General features: G+C 39.5%; 4 protein-coding genes and 1 long non-coding RNA gene across 6 annotated transcripts; 2 read left to right on the plus strand and 3 right to left on the minus strand.

Moving 5' to 3' along the window:
* Nucleotides 1–1691: 1691 nt before the first annotated feature.
* Nucleotides 1692–4030, minus strand: LOC148740994 (uncharacterized). Its single transcript, XM_088732162.1, has 2 exons — nt 3864–4030; nt 1692–2675 (listed from the first exon to the last, which is right to left on the minus strand). Exons 1-2 carry the CDS (start codon nt 3925–3927, stop codon nt 2221–2223), a joined length of 519 nt encoding a protein of 172 aa, XP_088588288.1. The 5' UTR covers nt 3928–4030; the 3' UTR covers nt 1692–2220.
* A 77-nt stretch (nt 4031–4107) lies between these two features.
* LOC148740995 (uncharacterized) lies at nt 4108–6175 on the plus strand. The gene is made up of 2 exons (XR_015991383.1): nt 4108–5024; nt 5308–6175. It is a non-coding gene; the product is annotated as an uncharacterized LOC148740995 (long non-coding RNA).
* Nucleotides 6176–7928: 1753 nt separating this feature from the next.
* Nucleotides 7929–9435, plus strand: LOC148740996 (uncharacterized). Its single transcript, XM_088732131.1, has 2 exons — nt 7929–8157; nt 8297–9435. The coding sequence occupies exons 1-2, from the start codon at nt 7984–7986 to the stop codon at nt 9371–9373; spliced, it is 1251 nt and encodes a 416-aa protein (XP_088588257.1). The 5' UTR covers nt 7929–7983; the 3' UTR covers nt 9374–9435.
* Nucleotides 9436–9535: 100 nt separating this feature from the next.
* LOC148740997 (uncharacterized) lies at nt 9536–12223 on the minus strand. 2 transcript variants are annotated; one of them, XM_088732155.1, is made up of 2 exons: nt 11846–12223; nt 9536–11488 (listed from the first exon to the last, which is right to left on the minus strand). In XM_088732155.1, the coding sequence occupies exon 2, from the start codon at nt 10928–10930 to the stop codon at nt 10202–10204; it is 729 nt and encodes a 242-aa protein (XP_088588281.1). In that variant the 5' UTR covers nt 10931–11488; nt 11846–12223; the 3' UTR covers nt 9536–10201. Both variants share the same exon structure in this region, with proteins under 2 accessions (XP_088588281.1, XP_088588283.1).
* Nucleotides 12224–15419: 3196 nt separating this feature from the next.
* LOC148740998 (uncharacterized) lies at nt 15420–19054 on the minus strand. The gene is made up of 3 exons (XM_088732134.1): nt 18467–19054; nt 16915–17258; nt 15420–16205 (listed from the first exon to the last, which is right to left on the minus strand). The coding sequence occupies exons 1-3, from the start codon at nt 18793–18795 to the stop codon at nt 15910–15912; spliced, it is 969 nt and encodes a 322-aa protein (XP_088588260.1). The 5' UTR covers nt 18796–19054; the 3' UTR covers nt 15420–15909.
* Between the last annotated feature and the right edge of the window lie 1444 nt (nt 19055–20498).

A 20498-nucleotide genomic window follows, 5' to 3' on the forward strand; every position in this document is an offset into this window, starting at 1 on the left:
AGCCTTTTAAAAAAGATCATTATTCAATTCGATTCAAAAAAACCATTAGAACTAGTCATAACCTAAGATTTAGATATTTTAAATACAAAAAAGCCACTATTTTTCCTCAACCAAATTTGTTTTTATTGCCTCAGCCTGAATTAAAGCTTTCTTGGAATCCTCGTCAAAATTTACAGAGAGAACTTACAGTCAAACTAAGTGAAGCGTACTCCTTAAGATTACATTAATGAATTGATCATTTGGAAATTGAACCCCGCCAGTCGTTTCAAGAATGCAATAATGAATTGATTATTTGATTATTGAACACGCTAGCCGTTTCACGAATGCAATAATGGATTGATTATTTGAATATTGAACCCGATAGCCGTATCCGTTTTGAAAAGGCGCGAATCATTGTTCAAATTAGAAGTCCATTTCTGAAGTCCAATAAGATTGTTCTATTTGACGAGGAATCCTGAAAATTAACAAACTGCACTGTAAAAACACTGCGAAAACAGTCGATCGTAAATATTAACGAAATAAAAAAAGCCCTGTGATGGCTTCGCCCGTACACTATTTTTTTCGACCATGAATATACACAAGAATTTCTACAAGTTCGTCAAGATGTAAACAGGCGAAAAAAGCTCTCGATAACATTCCATTTACAACATTTACAAGAAGTTCTACACAACACTCGAACTCCCCTTTCCCACCATGTCGGACGCCATGTTGAATTAGTTCCGATCCATCATCACGTGTTCGCATAATCCAATCCGAAATGGACTTCTGATTTGAACAATGATCCGCGCCTTTTCAAAACGAATACGGCTATCGGGTTCAATATTCACTGAATAATCAATCCCTTAATGCATTCTGGAAACGGTTAGCGGGTTCCATGTTCAAATATTCAATTCATTATTGCGCTCCTGAAACGATTAGCGGGTTCAATATTCAAATAATCAAATCATTAATGTAATCCTGGGGGATACGCTTCACTTAGTTTGACTGTAAAACTCTTAAACTTGGCAAAAACTATCAAATAAAAGCTGCGGAAATTTCAGACAGCAAAAGGAATTGCCATTAATCTTGAATGCACATTCACCTTGCAAGTGGTTTTTGTTCTCATCAGTAAATAAGATTTTCAGTATATATCTTGAAATGAAAATCCAGTTAGTTTGTCAATACAATTTTCTTGAAGCAAAACATCCAACTTTTCCTTCACGGCGGGCAGTTTAGGAAGTTCTAATCGAGAACTTCTAAAATTCTTTCACTTAAACCGAAAAATAAAACGCTTCAAAACGCGGAAGCAACCAGTTAGTTTAACTGCATTTTATATTTGATAATGTTAAAAAAATCAAATCTTGTCGTTGTTTAGTCCGATTCGTTTCCTCCAAACCAAAGGCTTTTCACAAATTGTGACGATAGGTTTTTCGCCTACAACTGGACTCTCCCGGGGAACGTAACGACAACGGGAGACAACTAGCTGGGTAGAGACAACTTGGCAGCGAGAACAGAAACTTATCACGATTTCCTGGTACACGGAGCGGATCTGCTTGGAGAGAACTTGTACGGACATAAGGGTCTAGACAGCGTTGAAGGAAGTTTCAGTTTTCTATGAATAGACAGGCATATACAATGGAAGTTTGACCAATCAGAGGGCGCGTTGTATCTAAGTTATGTCTTAAAACAAAATACAATAAACAGCAAACATATCTGATGAAGTTACCTTAGACATTCATATTTCTTTCATTGATAATTAATACATAAAATTGAAAGGAAAGCAACCATGACTAATGTAGTGAGACGAAATAACAACTGATAGACATTTTTAAAGAGAAAAGTCATTAAAAATAAATGCAGACTTCATTGTTTTAGTTAATCGTTTGTAAACTTTAACATATGTACTCGCAGCGTAGTTTTATATACAGACGGGTTATATTCCTTTTAAATATAGGTCAACTTATTAACCTTTACACTCTAACATCAGTATTCATATTCTCCATAATGTTCTATATACATTCCCTTCGTTAATGACAAGGAGAATTCATTTGACAATCAAAGCTTTTAGGTTGGCGATCATTCCTATTATTCTCGTGAGCTTAATGAAAGATTCAGAAGTGTTAATGTAAATTCCATGCTGGCCACTCTCAGGATTAAAAGTGTTAAATTAATAAATCCCTCTCTAATAGATTCCATCAACATTCCATCAACATTAAGTTACATCGTATTAAGTGAGCTGATTTAGCTTATCTCTAAAATGTTCCAAAAAGCTAAAGAGGTTATTGTAATACCCAAAGTGCTTAAGCCAAAAGTTGTGGATGGGCTGCCAGACTGGGTACCAGGATCTTCTGGAGAAGACGTTGATTCTCGGTTGTTCGTGCCTTCTGTGGGGCTTTTGTTATCAACTGTGGTTGCGATCGTAGTTGGTGTTGTAGGTGAAGGGCCATTGCAGTAGTCCTTATCGCAAGAGGAAATTGAACAGTTATACACAGGTTTTGTCTGGTTTGCGACTTTGCAATATACGTTGATATACTGTGGTGGTAAGCAAGATTTTAGGTAGGTATGATCGTTCTTCGGGCGCGAATACACTGCCGTAGCACAGTGCTGGTTTGCATCTTCACACGAGACAAGAGTTTGGTTATTGTTGCATTCACTCTCAGAACCTGCGACACATTTATAGCAGCGAAGAGAATTCCCTGTGAGAGATAAAAAGAGCTTCATAAGAACTTAAAGAGAAGAAACAGATACATATCCATCAGCAATGTGTTAAATTGCTACTTTTGCGAAGCACACAAGGCTATTCAAAGAGAACAGCACTTTTTCATATCGGTAATTTGACCGAGTAAACTAAAGCCAGCTCTGATCAGAGAAAGGAAGCGAGTGATTTTCAAACTTTTCGAGTGCCCTTCCAATATCCCCGCTTGAGTTGTTACGTCAGTAAACGATAGAAAGTGCGGTCTATTGCTTACAAATTCATTTCGTACACATCACGTACGCTTGCGTTACTCGTGGAATATCGAGTTGCATCAGTATGAGGATCAAGAGATCAAGGACGCCTGATATTAGATCAGTAAAATCCGCTTTACAAGGAAATCAAGTTTATCTATGTGGTAAGCAGAAGACAATTGAGTCAGCCTTACTCTTTCCTTCTTCATTTCGTCAATCAAACTTTACGATCACTCATGTTTAGCTATGCTCGTCACTCATCTCTGAGGGGTAAGGTAAGACCTTTCCCATGGACTTATGTCTAAGATTACACCGGAAACACACTTCTTATTTCATAAACCCCGTGTTTCAGATTTCCTTGAACTTTGTTTAAGATTTTCCGGCCTAAATTCATATACATAACAAAATCAGCGCACGAAAGTTCGCAACTTCTCCTTCTTTCTCTGTGTTTTTTCAAATAAAGAAAAACCAAACACCTGAAATCACATGCTATTGTTAGGTTTCGTCAAAGTCACGCTGAAATGAAATCATTGCGAGCGAACCTTGAAGTTATCCCTGACCTTTCGGCCTACACCAACTGCAATTACCTATTTTTCAAGTCTACTAACGGGATAAATAATTAACTCAAGGGCAAATCTGTTGCCTTTTTTGGGTGTAACGATCGTGGATATTTACCCTCAACAACTCGAGTTCCCAACAATAAATAAAACCGTGCCTTCAATCATCGGTCCCTGAAAATATGGGTTTAAGTCCCTTCTTGAAATCACAATCACTGTTTTACGATTCGCTTGTCCGAGTGTATTTGAAAATGAATAGCCAACACAAATTTCTTTCCCTTGACCTGAATAAGAAATTTTCCCAAACAATAATGGCTACACTGAAAGCAGCCAGTAATCGAAACAACGTCACAACTCAAAATCCTGAATATATCGACTCACCACAATGACAGAAAGCTAACAACAGCGTACAACCCAAAAACGCTACACAAAAATTCAGCGTCATCTTCGTCTAAGTTCGCGTAGATATCTCCCTCGTGCGTAATAGATAAAGTGGCTGAATGCCCGAAAACGACGCGGTTTTATCCAGGTGAAACGTGGAATGTGTCAGCGTACACCTCCGCTATGTGTGTGTGTCAACAGCCGCGCCTCAAGATTATGACGTTTGCAAATATGAGATGTCTCATGACTCACGTTTTGATGCCGGCTAGTAGACTGCGGATAATAATAAGTAGATTTCTGGTGTCGATCGGGTCGCGGTAATATTTCATATGTTTTAAAACTGAAGTTGCTGTGGAGTAGTTGAGTTTGATGATAAGATTTCATCGCGGTTAACAGTGACTGGATTCAAGATTTCCGTCACCCACTGTTTACTTTAACGTTCTTCGCTAAAATGTATTTCGTCTGTTTCGGATGCAAAACAATGGATTGGGATGACCAGATATCAAAGATAATTAAGTGGAGGAAGTGATCAGAAGGCCCAACTTATATTGAATTACTCTCGTTGGCCAAAATTATCTCAAGAAAGAACGTCTTATTTGCTACTCCAGATGCTTGTGTTGTTATTCACGTGTCACCCACCGGATAGCGCGCCCAGTGGAGAACTGCACAGAAATTCAGAACAGCAAAAGTTATGTAATAAAAGTATTTTAAAGAGCCTGTTTTTTAATAAAATACCAATTCAGACCAATATCAGCGGAAACGAAGATACATTAAGAAATTTCCGTGCAGATTGCGTGAATGTGGCACGTCATTCGCACCGGAAACAACATCAGACCGAACTGTGGAGAGGCTCGGCTCACGAATAAGTTCTACATCCTTCCAGAGTTATCTCGAGGTCACAAATAAATTTGATCTTCTATGAGAAAGATTAGAATCTTAAACTTTTAAAAGAGATACAAAAGAGAGGATAGACTGAAAAATTTAAACTTTCTGATGTTGGTATTCGGTCTTTGGTTTGGTTTGCCCGACTTGTTGTCGATTGCGGCCCTTATGCTTATGTAGTGACATTGAATGTAGTGAAAAGTCACAGGAACAAAGCAATAAATTGTTCATGATGTCAGGATTAAGGAATCATACTAAATAAGGCATTCGTACATCCTGGTAAGTTGTTTTAGTCATTTATAATTTTATCATGTTTATCATTCTTGGCCAATCATATCTTCCTTTATCAAAGGTTGAGCAATAGTGTTTGCAATGGTTTTCAGTCGACACTTTATAAATATTCATTAATTCAACAAAATTAGTCATGTGTCAGCTGATCGCCATTATCCATACAACATTGGCAAATTCACCACTCTATTGTATACTTCCGCCCTGGTAAAACACGTTTAACGAAGAATTTTTATTAAAGTTTAAAGTATGTTCGCGATTGTCCCGATTGTAGATAACCAGAACTGATGAGTGCAAAGGAATTGTGGAAGTCGAGAAAAAGCGATTATCCCTCGCTGATGACTGTTTGACCCTAGCGTAAAGTATTTGAGACAGCTGCCAAAATAAGAAAACATCAAGACAAAATACAAAAAACTGCTTTTGTGGAGTGGGGAAGGGAGACTTTGCTGCTCTACCAGATAGAGTCGCTCAGAACTCTTCCCAGATCCTCTTTTCAAATGATACCACAGGTTACCCAAGCTTGTAAACTTTGCATGGGCTCTTAGCGGCAAACACACACTTAAAAATCTTTATCGCATATCGCATATGTCAGTTTCGTCGATCTCAGTGATTAAGGTAGCTAAATATCGCAAATTCACCAATAGTGATAACAAAATCACGATGAACTTTCACTAATTCCAGTGGTTTGATTGTGATAATTCTGAATCAGCACCGGGTCAAAGATTCTCAAATTTCAACTCGCTATGGAATCTTCATTAATTATCCTCAAGATCCAAACAGTCTTTCACGTTCTGGATTGACTTTGTACTCGCATAAAGTGTTCTAATGATAAACTGTCTCATATGGTACAATAGTGGGAACAAGTTTGTTTGCTGGATAAATAATACATTTTTACTATTTATCCTTGATTAAGAGTTTTTTGTGGACTACGGATATTGTTTCAATCGATCGATCAAAGAAAGCGATAGTTAAGGTACAACGGTCAAGAATAATGTGTGCTTAACTAAAGAATCGAAAAAATCCGCATATTTTATTGACATAATGCAAACGACATGTTTTGGAATCTACAAGGCCACTACAAATAAACTTAAACTTGCGCTGAAAGCCCTTGATCGGCACGACTGAAGGAGACATTTGATATTGATTTGTTGTTTTCATCTATTTAAAGCATCATTGGTCTAATTTCATCAAGAAGTGCCTTGTTGTTTCGGCGACCTAAATGAATTCCCGTCGGTTAAAATTTCATTTTCACTTGAGCCTTTGAATTTGTTTTCAATTAGACTACTTACCTTCTGGTAGAAGAATGAAGATCACACCAATTGTCACAAGTCGGAAAATGGACATGTTGCTACCCTTTAAACTCGTTCTAACCACTTCAACCTTGAACCAGTGCAACCGAGACGTGTCGGGGAAAACAACAACTGCCGACTGCGAACTGGGTCACCGGCCGGATCACTTCAATATCGTTCAATGAGCTCCAATGATAACAAGTAGATTCTAGAGCTAAGGAATTTTGATTGGCCAATTTGTTTTGATACGTTATTTGTCACTCAAATAATTGGTTAAAAAAATTCGATTTCTCGAAACCAATGTTTCTCGAATTTCCGTTTTACATATAAGGGCCAAGTCGCACTAGAGGACAATTTCAGATTTGTCCAGGACAAATCTGACTTGAAATCGGCCAGTGACAAAAAATTTGTCCGGAAAGCTACAGTCGCACTTGAGAACAAAATCTGTGAACAAAACATCACACCATGCTGTGAGCGTCACGCAATTTCCCTTTCAACTTGGGGGGCACTTTCGCCGCTGATCCCCGCTTCGGCTACATTATTGAAAGGTTACTAGGTCGCGGCATCCAAGGATCTTATCGACCTCATCGTAGTAGACGGATTTCCTAAGGTTTCCTCCTGTTTGGTTTTTGTTCCAATCTTTTGCATTCTTGTATCTTTCTATGATGTACTTCATTTTCCGAATACATTTGTCGGCCGTCTTGTTGGACTGTAGCGCTTTCGAAATCTTCTCAGCGATCCAGGCCCACGTTTTCCTGCACTCTCTGCTTTCCAACTGATCGTGTTTTTCAGCCCATAGTTGGACTAACAGTTTTTCCTCATCTTTAGTCCATCGTTCCTGGGCCTTCTTGTTCTCGGAAGATGTACGGCGCGAAAAAGTTTGGGATGATTCCGGCATTGAGCCGTCTTCGACGAACGGAAAGGATTCTGACAACGAGCCAGAACTTGCGGTTGAAGGAGATGGGCTTGCAGTTCCTCGATCATTAAAATTGTAAGTGCTAGGCAACGGATATATCCATCCTGGTGGATATTGAGGATATTGTTGCCCCATTTCATACGGAAAGTATTGGTTGCCCGTGCCTGGATTCATGTTGTTGCGAAATGAGAACGTGACCAATTTTGCCGCGAAGTCTATAGCATAGAGACTCTGCTACATATCACCTGTCAAATCATTTCCGAATTAAAACACCCTCGCTATTGTTTTCCAAAATTTGTCTCAATTTGGCCTGCTCCAGAGGGAGTTTGACTAATGGTCGTGGGTCGTGGGTCGTGGGTCGTGGGTACAAGTCGTGGGTCGTGGGTGTGGGTGTGGGTGTGGGTAAAAGTCGTGGGTGTGGTTAATACTTAATAATAAAAATAACCATTGAAAATATTAAATATAATAATACATAAATTTTATACAACCCTGTCATTCATTAATTTAACTGTTCTTTCTTCTAGTTATTTTATTTTGTTTATTCAATTTACCCTACTTTACGTCTATTTTTATCTGTTATCTCACTGTCAATGAAATTAGTTTCAGTTTCGCGACGCATTCCGAGATCTCGTTTGATAACAAAGGGAAGAGAGATAAATCTCGTAATAGAGTCCTAAAGTGTGACGTCACGTTGCCATGACAGCATTTTTTTCTGGTCTAAACAGTTTAAACTCATACTTCAAACATGGCGTCTTTATCGATATGCTCACTCGTTTCTTTCTTTTCTGGAGAGCGGAAATCGCTTGATCGCGGAGAAAACCACTTCAAATCCGACCATGTCCAAAGCTTTATTTATTCCAGGGGAGTCATCAAAGGTGAAGTCCAAGCAAGCATGAAAAATAAGGACTACAAAGTCACAGTAAGTTGCCAATTTGGGATCACAACACGTATGTTCAATTCGAAGAACTCCCAACCCCGATTTCACCTCCAATTTAATGTTTATATTGCGGAATATATATTGCAACTTACGTGTCTGTTTCGAATTATCTTTTTATCAGATTTATCTCGATGAAAACCTTGAAATAAAAAACACAGAATGCGAGTGTCCTCGCGGCGAGTTCAAGTGCAGTCACGCGGCAGCCATATTTATTTATGGCATCCATAACCTTAGCAGGACGGACCTGGAATGCCAATGGAAACGAAAGCGAAAGGCAGAAAGCGTACAGTCTGCAAGCCAGATGTTTCCAGCGCCACCGAAGAAGAAGGATTACAGCCCTTTGGCGCGCGATCCTAGCCGAGAAGATCGGATGTGGCTGTACAGCGAACTAAAGCGCTATGGCAAATTTACAGGGACCTGCTGGATCTTGAGTCCCGAACCACAACCTGCTACCCCTCTCCCGATCAAGACGATTGAGGATATCATTTACTCAGAAGGTTTCCTTATGGCATCTACGAAGGAAAAACAATTAGAGTACTTGATTGAGAATGCCAAAGTAGAGGAGAGAACCATAAATGTTGTGAGCACCCTCACGGCTGGCCAGCGAAACAGCCCTGCATGGCACCAAGCTCGTAGAGGCCGCCTGACTGCCAGTAATTTTGGCTCCGTCCTCCAGGCAAAAAGAGTTACACCGTCTCTTATCAAGCGACTACTTGGGGAATACAACTTGAGTGGAGTTAAAGCAATTGCATGGGGACAGGACAATGAGACTGAGGCCCTGAAATCCTTCACCAACATCACAAACTTTACACCTGTACAGACCGGCCTTTGGCTACACGAGTCGGGATTTCTGGGTGCTTCCCCTGATGGACTTGTGGGAGACGACTCGGTGATTGAGTGTAAGTGCCCCTACACACATCGAAATGCGACAATCAAGGAAGCTTGTGGGCACAAAGACTTTTACTTGGAGGAGAAGGAAGGGAATTATACGCTGTCTACCACACATGTTTACTGGCATCAGTGTCAAGGCCAGATGTTCCTGACAAAGCGCAAATTCTGCTACTTTGTTGTATGGACCACAAAGGATAGTGTAGTTATCAAGATTGAACGAGATGAATCTTGGGAGCACAATATTACTATCTTGAGTGATTTTTACTTTCATCAACTATTCCCAAAGATTACCGAGGGAGAACTTTGAAAAGTGGTGCACAGATGCTGGACATAATCAGAGTGGGGGGGGGGGGGGGGGGGAGTGGGAGCTAATGTAAATAGGCAGTAGCTAAAAGGTATTTTTTTAAATTTCATACATTAATTTCTTAATATAACATTACATATTCAACACTCAGATAGAGACACAAGATAAAGAACCCACATTTTTCCATTTAGCATAGTAACTTAATAATAAATTACATTCTTCCTGAAAGCAAGCTTAAACAATTTTTTTTTTGCAACCAATGGCTACTGGTAGCTGGTAACACTTATCCTGGTTACTCAACAGGGCCCAGGTACATAAAACTTATGCCACACTTAAGTAGGCTTGCATAGCAATGCAAAGGGAAGGGGTGAGAGCCAAAACAAAATCCATGCAGCACAGGTTATTTTTTCTGACTACCTCTCACCATCCCTTAAGCTAATTGAAGTGTGGCTTTAGTTTTATACACCTGGACTCAGGCTCCCAGCTTCACAGACACAAAAGTAAAACCTTTAAGCCAGCACGACTTTCACACTTGGAACTACTGGACGAAAGAATTCCATACTGGTCACATGCCCCTGACCTGGATTTAGTTGAAATGACAATTTAAGAATGTCACTGGTTTTCATTATAATCTATTTTCACAGAACACATAGTAGTTTGTATTAATGAACATAAAGGAGATGAATATCAGAAAAATGTAAAACTGACCACATCATATTTTTGACCAAAGCTATGTCAATACCATTTGATCTGTTACAGTAGGGCTTCTAGTAATACAAAAATAATATTAAAAACTCATTGTACTATAATTTAGTTGAAAAAAAGTTCTATTCAGTCAAATTCAAAGTCTTCGCAGCCATCCTTGATCAATGGATACTGCAAATTAACAAGAGCTGAGCACAGTTGGCATAGCTTGTCAGCATGGCACCTCAAAAATGCTGGGATGAAGCCAAGGATGCGAAAACTCTTAAGTCTTGCATTTGCACGCTCTACGTGGATGCGACATCGAGCTATTGATTTTGTCGCCCTTGCCTCACTCTCTGTAAACTTTCCATTGTTGAGAAATGGTGGTATGTTCACTGAAACACCTCTTGGAACTACATCGCTGATGAGAAAACCTTTGTCTGCCAGAACAAGATCACCAGCACTCAAATGTTTACAAAACCCAGACTCTTTAACCATGACCTTGTCACTGACTGAGCCAGGAAAAAGATCACTAACATAGGTTATAACTCCATTTGGGGCAACCCCTATAATGACTTTGAAAGAGTTCATTCCCCTGTAGCTGGAATATGTAGCACTCTGCTGGGACATGAGCTTAGGTGCAGCAATTTCAATGTCTGTACAATCAATCACAATGCGGCAACTGCTGTACTCAGTGAAAGAAGATGGCAAACACATCTTGTTCTTTTCTCTAGATGGCACAGTTGTCATGATGTCTTTGAACAGGAGAGAATGCAGAACATGGACAAAAGTTAGTACTATGTTAGCAACAGTTGCAACACTGCATGAAAACAACTGGGCTAAATGTAGATTGGTATAATTTTGTTTCAGTTTCATCAGAGTGATAAATATATCTGGTCCTCAAGTGTGATCGCCTCAACCTTCCATCCAGCATAATAGTTTATTTCACCCTTGAATCTTGAAACATATCCCACAACAATATCAAAAACATCCTTAGTGGGTAGACCTGTCTCCATCCGTATCACCTCAGGGCTCAAGCTCTTAGCAGAGTAGTGTGCACTATAGTAACTTGACACTTCCTTGTGTTTAGCAAGTTCTGTTGAAGTCATATCAAGCTCTATTGACAGCAGAGCTTCTTTGGAACTTGTCTTTTCCTCTTGTGAGCATTCAGTGGAACATGGTTCAGAGTTCTCTTTAATCTCTTCAAGCACAGATGCTACAGTTGGTAATTTCGTGGGCTCGGCAGACACTTTCCGTTTTTTCTTGGGGGTAGGTGTACTGGGAGGTGTTGGTCCTGTACCTGGCAGCAAGTCCAAACTATCAAACAGCTTGTGCCTGTTTCTGTCACTGATGGTTGGCATATTTTCTTTTCGCCCATCTTTAAAGTGACAACTGCAAAGTCGCGAATGTTTTCTGGGCTTTCTATCTCCTCTCCTATAACAGAAAAAGACAGAAGCATTTACTATACTTGCGCTTAAAAAACCCAAAGTTTAGTTGGTCACATGCTTAACCTTGTAGTCTAAGACGTGAATGCGAAGCGAGTATTTCTCTGAGCTTGTTACTTAATACTAGTTAGTGTAAAAGCTTTGATACTCACAACTATCATATAGTTTTTTAGTAACTAAATAATCTTAGATCAAGACTGAAGACAAGGAAAGGCAAAGCCGCGAGAAAAGAAATAAGACAAGAAAGAGAAACAGCTAATCGTGAATCAGTTTGAGATAAAAAAAAAACAGCTATTTCTAATCGATGGTACAGCATCGAAATATATATTTTTCGAAAAATACTCACCTTACAAATGATATCCACTTATCATAGAGTGTTTTATGTTTTTTCTGGTCTGGAAACGAAAAGAATCGGCAGCAGTGGCTTTCAGATGTGTGATTGCAATCTGGATGAAAACACTGGCCCATCGCAAACTTCGTCTCCGTGGCGTTTTGACTCGAATTATTGCTCACCAGGTGCTTTTGTCCGCTTATTATACTCTTTAATAGTAAGGCCAAAGGTTATCTTGATTCTCTTTATCTTATTTCTATTATTGGAGGATAAAATGCGCTATTATAGCTCTTGAAGTGTTCGAGGTCAACGACAATGTGTCACGCTAGGGACGCCATATTGGTTTGTTTAGACCACAGAATTCCGGTGCTATGGAAACGTGACGTAAGCACTTTAGGACTCTATTAGACACTGTATACACGTTTTTCGAGCTGTGCGGTCTGCGGTCTGCGTTCTGCGTTTTCGAGGTCTGTGTTAACGAGACACCTGAGTTGCTTTGTACGATTGTACCAAAAATGAATTCATATAGTAGAAGAACTATAACGTTAAAATTGCGACAGCGCTCGTGAATTCTATATTTGCGGCTAAAGTCAGGGCCAAAGAACAGAAATTCCGAGATCTCGTCTGACAACATCAATGACAAAAGAATGATTGATAAATCTGGTAATTACACACTGTATACACAAAGTCGACTGACTCAAAAGGCACACACATAACCTCTGCCAGACTGGTAACTCGACAGTGGAGGATCGTAAACGCGATATCAGCTGTTGTAACACTACAGGGTTTTGTCCTAGGGAAACTCAAATTTGCAAGTGTGACCGATTTTTCCCTAAGTAAATTACCTCGGGAAAGTTTTATCGTCTGGGGCTTGAAAACCGCAAGAGAACAAAAGAATGTCCTGTGGATTTCCCTTGACAACAACCCTAAAAAGCAGAAAAAGGGAAAAATCAAATCCCAGAGTAGCCGACCAATGGACACTCGTCGGCGATCGCGCTGGTGACAGATCCGGAATTATCGTGTTCTGAAACTAATTTAATGTAATTACAAGATTTATCTCTCTTCCCGTCGCGAAACTGAAACTAATTTCATTAACAGTGAGATAACAGATAAAAATAGACGTAAAGTAGGGTAAATTGAATAAACAAAATAAAATAACTAGAAGAAAGAACAGTTAAATTAATGAATGACAGGGTTGTATAAAATTTATGTATTATTATATTTAATATTTAAATGGTTATTTTTATTATTGAGTATTAACCACACCCACGACTCTTACCCACACCCACACCCACACCCACACCCACACCCACGACCCACGACTTGTACCCACGACCCACGACCCACGACCATTAGTCAAACTCCTCCAGAGGTAGTCGAGGGCATCTTCGAAGTTTGTCCGCCCGCGACCAAATTTTGTCCTTTGGTGAACAAACCGGTCGCACTTGGTTTTTCATTGTGATGACAGATTTTTGACATAAATAAACAGTTTTGTCCTCTAGTGCGACTTGGCCCTAAGTAATCGAATCAAATCTTACTCTCGTTACTAGTCAAACACAACCTTCCACATAATTTTACAACTTTCACAATTTCCCAGGACCTTCGAAACTGATAGAGACTGCAACAACAAAATAATCAATTAGTGATTCATTTAGAAATAGAGCTGAGAACTTCAAGTATTGCAAGAACACATAATTGACAACCTTTCAAAGGATCGTTTGGCAATATCTTGATGCAAAAGAGTAAAATTTCGACCTGAAAAATTGAGGCTGGTTTATTATTAAAGTGACGTATGGGACGGACCATTATTTTTGGGGTCTGAAAAGACAAAATAAATTGTTTGCAGGCGTGATAGGGAAAAAAATATCTGTGGAGAAGTCAGGTAAGATATTAAAAAATATTATTACCAAAATTTAAAAAAATAAAGTGATAAATTGAAGCATTAGTATAAGAGTTGACACAATGTGGGCCTGTCCTATGCCCTTTATTTGCGTCAATAGCAGCCAAAAAACTTTAAAAGATGAGTGGAGTGTATATCGACGAAATAAGTGGCTATAGCACTATTGATTACGTTCTTCGTAAAATAGTTCAATAAGGCAATGGTTATATTCAGCACAAAAGAAAAATGCAAACACAATTGTTTGCACGCAGATGATATTGAGAAAAAATGTTTGCGGATCTCGGAGATGTATATATTTAAAAAAAAAGAACGCTTGCAGCAGAAAATTTCTCATACCCCCCTCCAGAAAAATAATGGTCCGTCCCTAAGTGGCGTCGTATTTCCCGAAAGCCTATCTTAGAAGTAGAGTTCCAGGAGAGAACACCCTACACTCCTTTATCGGCCGGTTTTCTTCTGCTATTGTTCGTATCCCCCCCTCCCCCAGTTAAAATATCCTAGATCTTTCACAGACACTGATGTTACTTGTAATTCAAATCACCTACACTTTTATCAAACGACACCAAATTGACTATTCTAATTCATCCAGGTACTGCTGCTTTGATTTTCGAACGGAAAATAATATTTTCTAATTTTTTATGGTCTGGATTCCTTGACTCAAGTGCTGAGCATAACTTCTCCACAACATAATTCTAGAGCTTGCGTAAGTGATGATACAAAGACATATTTGAGGTCAAGAGAGCCATTAACATTTTAAATGGCACGGAAATGTAAAGTACAGTTCGATTAACGAAATGAAATCATTGATTTTGACACGTGAAAGGTAAATAAAGCAAAGAAACAAGCTTTAGCGGTAAGGTGAGATTAAAGCAATTGAAGAAAAGAAATGAAGCCGGGAAAAAATTAGTCCAGCTTTCGTCGTCATTTGAACCCGCACATTCGATATTTGTTCCTCGTTCATGTCGTAATTCGCCGAGCGGCTATAGTAGGATAGAAGATAAATGAAACGTGCAGTCGTTTGTCTCACGATATGGAGTCAAGCTATCAATTTACTGATCGTGACGTTTCAACTGCTCTACTATTAGTCTTCTTCAGGCGACGAGATCGTACCTTTAGGATCCGGAGTTGCTATTTTAAGCACCTTGGTTTTCTGTTATTGGTTTGTTTTGGCGCGCTGTCACCGCAATGAACAACATTTTCAGTGATATTGGCTAAATAGAAATAAGCAATTGTCTTTAAATATCATTTAGATATTCCTTGAGAAAAAACAACATTCCCCCTCTTTCAAAATATGATACCTCACCCCATGGTAACCGGGTTTTACCAGGTTCTTCATTCTAATTTACCGGCATAACAAACTTTGAATTTACCTGCATATTTCCTCCTGGAGCTAAAACATCATTTTATAGTGAGACCTTGTTTTATCTTGATATTGTTGATTAAAGTGACGTTTCCACGAACTCAATTAACTCCGCCAGATAATCTCTGAGTGAAAGTTTCAGAGAATGTTAGCTAACTCATCTCAGGTGTTGGAAATCCCAGTACAGCAACACTAGTCACTCGCGTAGTTTTTTTTTTCCTATCTTTATTCTAGTCGTCACACGCTTCGTACCGCGTCGATCTTAGCCTATTCTTTTTCAAAATCACAATATCGTAAAGACCACCCTTGGTTTGGCGTTGCGAGGTTACAAGGCTGACGTCACTTTTCCGACATAGGGCCTTTTAATATTCATAGATATTCCTGTAACTCTTGCCGGTGAAAAGAAAACGCCCATGCGGATGAAGAAAGAATTTTAAACACAGATTCCGACCAAAGAGAAAATAGAAGGTTGTGATCTACTTTTTTACAAATTGACCTAAGTACGTGCGGTCTTAGTGGTCGTTTTCCTATAAATCATGAAAGTACATTCTTCTGAGCTGTAACAACATAGCTCACAGCCGAGTTATGAAAATTTGACTTTATTTCTCTAGATCTAACGAGTGAAGGCTATAGCGACGAAAATTGCTCAATAAATGAAAAAATCAAATCAAATTACCACGAGCAGTTTACGAGTTGGAAATGAAAACTGAGCTCTTAACAAATTGATTAAAATGAAAAGGTTAGCAAGCTGAACACTATTAAGACGAAACTAAATAAGGGCAGAAATCGAAAAGATTTGTCAATTTACTGTTCAGTGAGGTTCTACCGAATAAGACGGTTGGTGTGGCAGCCGCATATTCTCTTTGTAGCAGTCTTGGCCTCTTGATAGAAGCTTGGAAAGTAAAAGACACACACTCCAGCGAATATCATGGTCTGTCCATAAATCAGCAACCGAGGAATAAAGAAGAAAATGATCTGGTTTCCAGGCCACAATTCAAAGTTTCCATCCACAATCTCGGTCAGCCGCGCTGGACTGGCACAGATAAGAATGGCCGTTGCCAGTGCGAGACAAATCTTGCGTAGATTCATCTTGGTTTGGCCATTGTGGTCATCTGGGTCTGTGGATAGAATTGCAAAATTATCTTTTTTTTGTATTTAGTTTAAAAAATACTGGTATTGAAAGAAATCTAAGTGTAAGAGGGAGCTAGGCTTTCAAATTTTTGTTGTACTCGTTGCTTTCACTACCCTGTCCATGAAATTGATTTTCTGTGATGGATAAACGAATCTGATTGAATTGGGCTTCATCAAACTATAAAATCAAAATCAAGCAGTTGGGCTGATGCTTCCACAGAAGTGGGCCACTTTAGTGGCAAACCAAACACTTTCAAGGAGTGTGACTCGACAATCAATCCTTGGCTATTATTTGAGAATCCCTTCATCCCACATATTTAAGCAAGGGTTAAGTCTACTTGCTAGCCTAAAGGCCCGTAAGGCCCTAAAGGCTTTCCCAATTTCTTCAAAGCTTTGCGTAACTGAGTGGACTGTTACCCCCCCCCCCCGAAATGCAAGTCTATCATAGGTCAGGGGTCAGAACTAAGCATTCAGTCGGATATCCTTGGCACATCCAGCACGGTTACACCCACTTTTACTTCTGGCTGGAAAGACTGGCCTGTACTTGAAAATGGACTTCTTTTGACTACAACCCTACCGCGGTAACCACCAGGCCAGCACGCACCTCAATCCCTGGAGCTTAACGTGTATAAACATAGTGTAAGACCGTGCGAAGATCTTTTCTGAGTCAAAGTGATGAGCTATCATCATACTTACCAGTTTTGTCGAGGGCTTCGTAATTTGGGTACTCGCCAAACTTGTTACTGTAAAAGCAAACCGCCACAAGAGGCAAGACGGCCACGTACAGGAACTCAGTCCACTGGAACACTGGCATCCGTCCCAAACTATTGGTTACCAGTGTGCACCGTGTGCACCTCCCAGGCGTTCTTGCAAGAGAGGTGAAGAGCAGGGGGAACGCGAACACCAACGCCACGACCCAGTTAGTTGTACAGGAAGAGGGTTGCGTGGGAAAGCCAAATGGGGTGTAAGCATCGCGCACCATGTTCATGATGTGGGTTGCTATGGCAATGTAAGTCGCCTGTTCGACGAAAAAGTGTAAGCTGAAAATGAAATGCGAAGAAATTAAGTTTTAGTCATTTAGGAAGTCGACGTTTGGTGTTCCTCCGAAAAAAGTCGGCCTTAACCTCAAGAGTTCCATCCAAACCTGGGTAGGTTCCTCAAACGAAGTGGTAGGAAAAAGCCGCTGGCATTTTGAGCCGACGCACGCGATTTTTACAGCAAATTGTCCAACCGAAAAAGGAATCTTCGACTGCCTCACTACCTCAAATATCGAGGAACGTTTGTAAACAAGCCACGCTGCTGAATGTCCCCCACAAAAGAAAGCTTATTTGTTCACAGATTTATTCAATCCTTTGAGGTGCCTAAGTGTATACTTTTGGTTTTTTATCAGGCCTTCGTTCATTCCCGTCTATGACTTTGTTTTCGAGAAAGCCACGCGCTAGTTATCTGTAGTGGTTTCTCGCCACAACGTTAATTTCCTGTTTTCCTTCGGTTTTATATTGATTTTTCAGCTAAATCGTATCATAGTATCCCTCCAATTCATTATGGTAAAAAGAAAAAAACATACTAAAAGAGAAAAAAAATTCAAGAGCCAAGTCACAGAGGTGCATGCGATAATGAATACTCAGACCAGCTGTCCTCGTCTAGTGTCCTCGAAAAGTGAGACGCACATTGCTACTTTTTCACTTTTTTCTAGCATCTTCTTTCTTATCCATACTACACGCAGAGAATCATTTACACTTGTTACGATTTGGCCTTTAATAAACATGCAAATTTTGGAGCTCGCACGAAAATTAGATCTTTCCGTCATTTGCCGCCAATCGGGAAGAAATATTGCTCCCACCGTGAAGCTGCCTAAGCTAAGTATTACCCTTCTAAAATGGTTCATAAAACTTGACGAACAAAACTGTCGCTTCTTTGACAAGAAAAAAAACCAATATATTTGTCAAAGCGAGGAAAAAGATAGAAAATAAAAACATATTCGCGATAACAGCACATTACAAATCCTGATCAGTGATTGAACAGAACTGAAAGTTGGCGAGTTATCTCAGTCACGTGTACGGATGCATATCTCAGAAAAGACTACACGAAAATTAATAGTGAAGCAAAAACAAGATTTTAAATTTAATCAAGTTACATTGAGAAGAACTCATCATGAACGAACAAGAGCACTTTAGTCAAGTTCCTTTGAAAGTAGATTGAAATTATCATATCGAGTGTGTGGAATGTTATTAAAACTCGGATATACCTGCAGAAAAACTCCCTGAAAAACCAAGATCCATTTGTTGTGAAGCTGATGATATCCAAGGGCATTCTGACCATAAAGATCAAGTTTGCAATGGAGCAGTGAGCCAGATAGTCATTGTGGTTCTTGCTCTGGTATTTAGAATTATTCCCTTTCTTATAACTTGTCAAAATGAGCAAAACGTTGCTTGCAAAGCCTACCAAGAATACGGCAAAGAAATATAGAAACTCCACGAACAGGAATTGACCACATTCATACAAACATACATACATACATACATACATACATACATACATACATACATACATACGTACGTACGTACATACATACATACATACATACTTTATTGACTTTCCCCAAGGGGGCTTTTCAAAGACAATGTTATAAAAATAATCCTATTTACAATTAAAGATGTTTTAAAATCTGAGTGTTCTAAAAGAAAAATAAAAGTATACAAATACATATATAAAATTACAACTCTTTGAGTAATTTGGTCCTTAAACGATTTTTAAAAACATTAACGGAGCTGCACAGTTTAAAGGAATTATCCAAAGAGTTCCATAAGTTTACAGTTCTATAGAAAAATGTTCTCTGACCGCAAGCTGTTCTAAAAAATGGAATTTGCAAAAGCTGCGATCGAATTTCTGGTGCTACGTCGACTAACCTCGGCTCGCTTTATGAATTTTGATGAGAGGTATTCTGGGGCCTGACCAGTCATGCATTTAAAGGCCATAGTAGCGTTCCGGTAGTAAAGCTGGCTTTGAACTGAAAGCCAATTTAATTCCTTGCGAATTGGTGTAACGTGGTCAAATTTACGCGCACTGCTAACAATACGGCACGCGAAGTTCTGCACCGCCTGTAACTTGTTGACATAACATTTTGAGGTATTTGACCAAACATTGGAACAATAAAATAACCTGCTGAAAACTAAGGAATTAATAATCATCAAAAGTGTACGTTTGTCGAAAACATGCTTGACACGGTTTATTTGGCCGAGGCGGGACATGCACGAGGAAGCGGTCTTAATTATGTGTTCATCGTAAGTTAAATTAGAATCCAAAATCACACCAAGGTCTTTGGCGGTGTCTGCGGGGGACGATGTCCTCACCGATAAAGGAAGGGGAGCGAAATTGCAGTTTTGCAAGCATTTGCGTGCTGCCAAATATAATCAGCTTGGTTTTGCTAGGGTTAAGTAACAATTGGTTGTTGGAACACCATTCTCCTATTTTAAACAAGTCGTCTTCCAAATCAGCAGTTGCATCCAGGTTGTCTTTAAGTTCGAAGGAAGTGATGAGTTTCGTATCATCTACATAACTCTGAGTGCTGCATTTCTGTGGGATCGATGGAAGATCGTTCGTATAAATGCTAAATAGTAGTGGGTCTAAGATACTTCCTTGAGGGACGCCGTTGGTCACAGACAAAGGCTCAGATAGCGTTGAATGGATTCGCACTACTTGTGTCCTGTTGCTTAGGTAACTACGAAACCATTGGAGAGCGTCACTGGAAATTCCGACATCTTGCAATTTTAAAATTAACGTGTCGTGATTGACGCTATCGAAGGCTTTGCTCATATCTAATAGAACAACTGCCGTTAACTTTTTTTTGTTAATGGCGTTAAGAATTGTGTCAGTTGTTTCAATCACAGACGTTTCGCGCGAATGCCATCTCTTGTTACCGCTTTGGCTCTTTGATAGGGTGTCCTTCGATTGCAGATACGGGGTGAGCTGATTATGTACTACCCTTTCGCAAACCTTTGATAAGACTGGTATAAGTGAGATGGGTCTATTATTGTTTGCCTGTTCCTGGTCGCCCTCTTTTGGGATTGGTGTAACCACGGCTGTTTTCCATTTTGATGGAAAAACACAGTTTTAAAAGGATGCATTAACAATAGACGTTATTGGGTGAACAATTGGATTAAGACAATCAGTGATGACACGAATCGGGATTTTTTCTATCCCTGGGGCCTTGTTTGAAGGCATCGCTGCTATTATACGTTCTATTAGTTTATAATCAATGGTACTCAGTGTGAACTGGT

The sequence above is a fragment of the Stylophora pistillata genome, chromosome 1, assembly GCF_964205215.1.
Source record: "Stylophora pistillata chromosome 1, jaStyPist1.2, whole genome shotgun sequence".
Lineage (NCBI taxonomy): Eukaryota > Metazoa > Cnidaria > Anthozoa > Scleractinia > Pocilloporidae > Stylophora > Stylophora pistillata.